Genomic DNA, 7,136 nt, shown 5'->3' on the forward strand with positions numbered 1-7,136 from the left:
GTGATAAAACTTTGTACTTTAAATACATGCGTTAACATAATTGAACACAAATTAATGGTAAAGTGGATAAATGAGCTAGTTATTAATGATACATAAGGCCAACGTTTGTTGATATAAAACTAATAATAAAAAATTGTCTGCAGAAGTTATTATGTTGGAAATTTACTTACATTAAATAACGATATTGATAATCACACTGTTGGAATATACTTTAGAATTGCAAACAAAGGCTTCCTTTCTTTACTAGGTATGCTGATATGGTCGAAAAATAATTCTTAAAACTGTTGTAAAAAATACGTTCGTCTGAAGTTGATTTTATTCCTTCTTTCTTCAGTTGATTATTTTCGACTAATCTCAACGAGAACAAGCGTGATATGGACAGTTTAACATTCAAGATACTACACTTTATTTGTTGTTTTAAAACTTTTTAGAACTTAATTGTGTTTTGGAGGTCTCACTGTGAATTTCAGAAATTTAACAGAAAGCTTTTGTTTGGTTTTTACAGCAACGCGTCGTTTGGTAGTATGCTGTATGTCCGCTGTCACTTAATACGGAATCAGTATCGTTACGTTTCTGTGCTTCAACGAGATAGATCTTGAAATACCTCATGCTTGTAAATTTCACGAAAATGTTGTTAGTTTACTACTAAAAATGCTAGAAACAACTTTATAAGTAGAAAAGAAAAATCCGCATCAAAATCAACTTATTACGCTCAACTCTGTGAAACTGATGAACTCCATCCCATATTAAACACGATAGTTTACTATGGCTTATCAGAAGCGTGTCGTTGTCGACAAAAATGTACAACTTACATCGGTTGTTTTTGTTGTTATTTTTACGAATAAAAACACATATTTTACAAGACTTTTAAATATTGCAAAATCTACAACAAAGCGGATGTTAAAGAAATACTTCAGCAACAAGAGTACGTCCTACATATATTATCAAAGAGAATCCTCATAAAACAGGAGAGAAAACTGTACAATTGAACTTTCATACGTTTCATATATATATATGTATGTATTACAACACTGAGCCATCAATGGTCGCTCTCTAGTCCAGCGAGAAGTACAATTTGTTATCTACAGTTATAAGGTTATTTGTTTATACATAAAAAAAAGCAAAATTTAACTTCAATAACGAAATATATAAAGTTTCGACTAAAACAAGTAAAAATTATCATTCATAACAAAAGTTTATTATGATACTAAACTTTGTCATGAAAAATTTACATAATCAATTCTTATAGACCATCTTAGAAAAAAGCAGACAGTACTATGTTTTAATTCAGATCCTTACGGCATACCTCGCAATTTCCGAACAGAAACAAAAAAATGCTTTAGTTAAAGAACGATAATATGCACAAACATACATAATGCGAATTCTGATAGATCAAGAGGCGACGTGGCGATCTGGAATGAGAATTTAACACAGGGAAAAGGTTTGTAGCAGCCGGCTCTCCATCGTCTGACGTCATTTAAGGCGCTTCCATTATAGACGCAGTACAAATAGAGGAAACAAGTCATCCGCTATTGGCAGACAAGTAACACAATGTCTGAAACAAGAAATCACAACACTGAAAAGAAAACTAATCACTAATGGCAATTTAACATTTTCTCGAACATTTGCACTTCCTGATAATCTCGACCTCAGTCCGGTACGTCTTGTGATCGGGGCATACCATCCTCACGCGTCGTTTCTTGATCCTTTTGGGCCGACAGCAGTCGTTCCCACAGGATCCCACACAACGGACCCGCTTCATCTTCTTCTTGGACCGACAGCCATTTTCCACGTAGTAAGCGCGGGTTTGTTCCTTCTGGCAAGTGGGGGCTGAGAAAGAGAGAATTAGATAAACGCAATGAAAGTTTAGTAAAATGTAAACAGAGGTTCCCACATTTAGAGGAATAAATTTTCATTTTACGTTTTCTCTTTTTTGGGGGAGGGGCAAAAGTGACCGAATGAGTTTCAACACATTTCTCTGGGTTAGTAAATAGCAGTCAGAATGGGATGAGCACTCATTTTGGTCTCTCTCCCCCATACATTTCGTTGTATCGAGTTTTTGGTAAACAACGACTCATATTAAACAGATATATTCTAAACTGAATTTGGAAACTGGACACCGAGAGCCAAAAAAGATAAAAACATTAACGTAAAAATATAATGTAATGGAAATTGGTCATTAAAAATACTTATTTTTTACATTAATTTCACTAGTTTTTTTCTTGATTTCCATTATATGTAGGTCCTCAATAAAAACAATATTAAACCCAAATTCGATGACGAGTAACCCACTTTGAGACTAATAATGGAGACGGCTCCAAGTATTATTAATATTAAACTCACTCCTTTATATTAAGATGATTAACAATGTGTGCTTCAGCCTGGCCTAGGGCCTTAGGTGAGGGGTTACTAATAATCTGACAGACCTTGGGAAACAGATCAGGCCTTTTAAAGTGTTATCATTAGGATACACTGAAGTCAGTATTATAAAATATATTATATTATAAACATAAGTTGTTAAAAAAATTATAGTTTGAAATTTGGCATGTTTATAAGACTTAATAATTATGAAACTTCAGTTGAAATGACTCAAGTAAATCTGTAGGCTGTATGATACAATGATGACACTTTTAACCCTTCCTCGTTTATAGGCAAAAAAAACTCTCCCAGTGCTGGGTATATTTTATATAGTCAGTAAAAAAGAAAAAGACTTATGGCGAATATAGTATAGTTTGAATATTATTATACACTCTTCTAATTCTTGAAACTTTCTAAGAGACTAAGTAAATAATGAAGTGTTTAAAAATGTAATAGGCCTAATACTAATATCTTATGACAAGTACAATTATAAGTATAATCATGCTTCGCCAGCTTGTAAAAGGCGTTCACACTGTAACGTTTTAATATTTCATTACTTATGTGAAACTTGAAACTGTGAGAATTTTGAAGGGGAATATCCTACCCTTTCGTCATGGTGTTACAAAATGTCCACGACAGTGCTCTAGAAGGGGATGTGTAAGTGTCCACGGCAGTGAAAGAGTTAATGGACAGAAATGTGTAATCTCACTTGAGTCAAGCGTGCTTATAATGACCTATTATTAGTAGGCAAACGTTCAATTCAGGAGCGTGCGAATGTGCTGCTGTTATGATTTCTACAAATGTTGCTGTTGATCTACAAAAGTTGAAAGCAATCTTACTTGAACCTAATAGTAAAACCTATCTTCACGCATGCGCAATAACGACGTATGGTAATCGTTATTTGATTAATTCTAACATAATTAGTCAGTACAAGTTGATTGTGTTACATCGTTTCGTACCTTTTATATTGAGTATTAGGCAAACGTTTTCTTTAATTTTTTGTTTTTGCTAAAGTTTGTTTTAAAGACTCAAGCTAGCATATCGTTTTATATAATACATTATGTTGCAGAGAGCTGTAAGACTATACGGTATTCGTATAACATTTTTCAGGGGGTAATAACAAGTTCAAATTCACCTTGATCACAGAACTGCCCGCTCCAACCACGGTAACATTTACAGTGGTAGCTGTAGGAATCTTTAGGCATACATTTGCCCTTTTCACATCGTTGATATTTACACGGATCCGGAGCGTCGAATTCTTTACAACCCGGAGAAACACTTCGTTGCTTTTTGGCCACCATGATGTCCAGATGTTTAGCATTCACGTAGATTTCCTTCATGCAACCTGAAGATTAAAATATACCCAAAATAAATCTTTAAAAACTCTATGAAACCATTAATATGTTGTTGGCTTTGTAAAAGTAAGAAATATAATTTCATAAATGCGAAGATTATTCAGTCTGATATTTTTCCAAGCCTTAGAGCCCTACAGTGAAATAGCGGTAAGCTAAAATCAGGGGTTCGATTACCGGTAGTGTACAAAGCCTGTTACGTACATTTGCTCTAAAACAAGCAAGTCCTACGCTCCAGATGGAATGAAAAGTATATTAATAACAAACATTTCGTTAGTCATAATTTATCTTGTAATAATTTGACATAATGATGAAACAAATGATACCGAAATACTTTAAACAAAGTATTTATAGTCATAATATTATGCAAAAGTTGATCTGAATATTATATATGATAGGACTAAGATGCATTTAGTAAATGTTATTAAATAAAATTCGGCACTTTCCTGAAAAAAAATTAATAGTACAACTTACTCATTAATCTTCCAGCAGACTTATAATGAAAAATAATTTCATTTGATCATACGACAAACTCTACTGAACACTGCAATTGACGAATATAATAGTTGTAATATATATATGGAGTATGTTTGTTGTTAAATGCAAAGCTACACAATGAACTATTTGTGATCTGCTCAACACGGATGTCGATAAACCCAGTTTTTAAGAGTTATAAACCCTCGAACTTATCGCTGAGCCATCGGGGAGCCACATAAATCCCATTTTTAGTGAGAACTACAACTGTTTAAAGCCATCTGGTGGCTAAGTGGTAAGTCTAAGGACTTATAATGCTAAAATCGAGGTTCAATACTCGTGATGGGTACAGCACAGATAGCCCATTGTGTAAATTTGCGCCTAACAACAACAACAACAACAAAAAACAACTATTTGAAATCACAGGAAATGTAATATTTAATACATTACGCTACCTAATTTTCAATGAGAACTACAATCGCCAAGACCCCATAAATTTAAAATATATTGTTACTATGGTGTACTCATACCTATTTGTAATGTTTTCTGTGTTACATCACTTTCTTTTCAGTGAGAACTACAGCTATTAAAGACACAAATAACATAAATATCTTATCAGTTATATGCAATAATTTATGAGCCGCTTGTGGCCTAGTGGTTAGCGTTCAGGGCTATGGATTAGAAGGTTTGAGTTCCAGATAATATGAATATTTGAATATGTTTCACATTTCTAGCCGTGGGCGCTTTATAAAAATGATTGTTAATCCCGTTATTCGGTTTAAAGTAGTGGTGTAGACGGCAGGTACTGTTGACTGGTGTTCCTCTGGTGCCTGTTAGGTTGAAATTACTAAATACCTTAATTTCTGCTTAGCACAACAGTTGTTAAAAATTAAAAGTACCACAATAATTACTATATTACAATTATCTAATTTACAGTATCAACTTCGATTCTTAATAAAAACACAAATAACCAAACATCCCAGTAAAACCATGATTACCTACAAAAATATTTTCGTTCTTATCTTTTATTTTCACTCAAAATAGGCAAAAAATACCTTAAAACCTACATTTTAAACCAAAAACATTGCCGCAAAATTTTAAATATTATAGTCATGATATTACCATAGTTATCAGATCCATGGAAATACAACAGATGCAGGGAATTAATCCAAACATTACTATCAGAACTTCCATGGTAAAGTAACGGGTTTCTTCGTGTAAATTTGACAGATGCGTATAGAAATTCACATTTATTATTAGTGAACTATGAATTATCTATATATATATTTAACTCTATATTTTGGTTTGTGAAACCACTATTTGCTTAGTATTTCTAGAAAAATGAATTTAAAAAATCTATTTTTGCAGTGGCCACTGAAAGGTTTGATAACAAAATTTTACTTAGTTATACCACAACTGGGCAGTAAAAGAGTCACAAACCTCAATTAACGTAATATTTACTATGATACATTACCCTAATTTCCGGTTAGAACTATTTTGTAATTATATTAAGTTATAGTATGTATAATGACGAGAAACAAAATTATCGTCATCACTTCTTCGTGTTTTTTAATAATAATAATATAAAATCATACAAATAGCTAAAACAGATGCATGCATTTTCCAACATATTTTTATACATACGAAATATAAAGAAACAACAGCAAAAGAAAGATTACTTCATAACAAAGTTGAATAACAGATGGCAGTGTTGAGCATTTTACTTAACTTCTATGCGAACATTCGGTGTATTCCAACAGTAGGGCTAAGACCTAAATCATTGAATACTTTACACTATAAGAAATATTAAATGTAAACTATTCATAAGCCATGGGAGGGTAAGGTAAACTTTTCTAATTTGACGTTTTAAACTTAAAGAAAGTTTGGTGTAAATCATTTACTTCTGTTAAACTAACAAGTCTGAAACTTCATACAAATAAAATGCTTATCTATAAAATTACTTTCAAAACTAGAAACATTGCATATCCCCGGCTAATGGAACTATGCCGTATATACTTACGATTTAATCAAGACATGCTTTGTTTCCCATGTGAATAGATTTATAGAATACACTTGCCTTGTAAACTAGGCATGTTTTGTATTCAAAGTGAGCACAGCTATGATGTACACTTACATCTAAACTTGATGTTTTGCCAAGTGAATAGAGATCTGATGTTCACTTACTTTCTAAACTCGACGTACTTTGTGTTCCATGTGAATACAGAAATGGTGGATACTTGTCTTCTAAGCTACAAATATTTCATGTCTAAAGTAAATAGAGCGTTGGTGAACACTTACCTTCTAAACTAGAGGTCATGTAGTGTCCAAAGTAAATAGAACTTTGATGAACACTTACCTTCTAAACTAGAGGATATGTAGTGTTCGAAGTAAAAGAACTTTGATGAACACTTATCTTCTAAACTAGAGGATATGTAATGTCCGAAGTAAAAGAACTTTGATGAACACTTACCTTCTAAACTGGAGGTAATGTAGTGTCCGAAGTAAGCAGAACTTTGATAAACACTTACCTTCTAAACTAGAGGTCATGTAGTGTCCGAAGTAAATATAACTCTTACCTTCTAAGATAGAGGTCATGTAGTGCCCAAAGTAAATAGAACTTTAGTGAACACTTACCTTCTAAAATGGAGGTTATTTTGCGTCTAGAGTAAATATAACTTTGATGAACACTTACCTTCTAAATTAGAGGTCATGTAGTGTTCAAAGTAAACAGAACTTTGATGAACTAAAGGATATGTAGTATCCAAAGTAAATATAACTTTGATGAACACATACCTTCTAAACTAGAGGATATGTAGTGTCCAAAGTAAATAGAACTTTGGTGTACACTTATCTTCTAAACTAGAGGTCATGTAGTGTCCAAAGTAAATATAACTTTGGTGTACACTTATTATCTAAACTAGAGGATATGTACTGTCCGAAGTAAATAGAACT

At 32.7% G+C, this 7,136-nt stretch overlaps 1 protein-coding gene across 1 annotated transcript in view; it reads right to left on the minus strand.

The window, feature by feature from the left end:
- Positions 1-813: 813 nt before the first annotated feature.
- The window catches only part of LOC106460931 (protein slit-like), a gene marked incomplete at its 5' end in the record, with an annotated part of 55,542 nt that continues 49,219 nt past the window's right edge, over positions 814-7,136 (minus strand). Inside the window, 2 exons of the mRNA XM_022387731.1 lie at positions 814-1,830; positions 3,494-3,703. Of these exons, the coding sequence (XP_022243439.1) occupies positions 1,607-1,830; positions 3,494-3,703 (434 nt within the window). The remainder of the gene's footprint in view (positions 1,831-3,493; positions 3,704-7,136) is intronic.

The sequence above is a fragment of the Limulus polyphemus genome, unplaced genomic scaffold (genome assembly GCF_000517525.1).
Source record: "Limulus polyphemus unplaced genomic scaffold, Limulus_polyphemus-2.1.2 Scaffold865, whole genome shotgun sequence".
Lineage (NCBI taxonomy): Eukaryota > Metazoa > Arthropoda > Merostomata > Xiphosura > Limulidae > Limulus > Limulus polyphemus.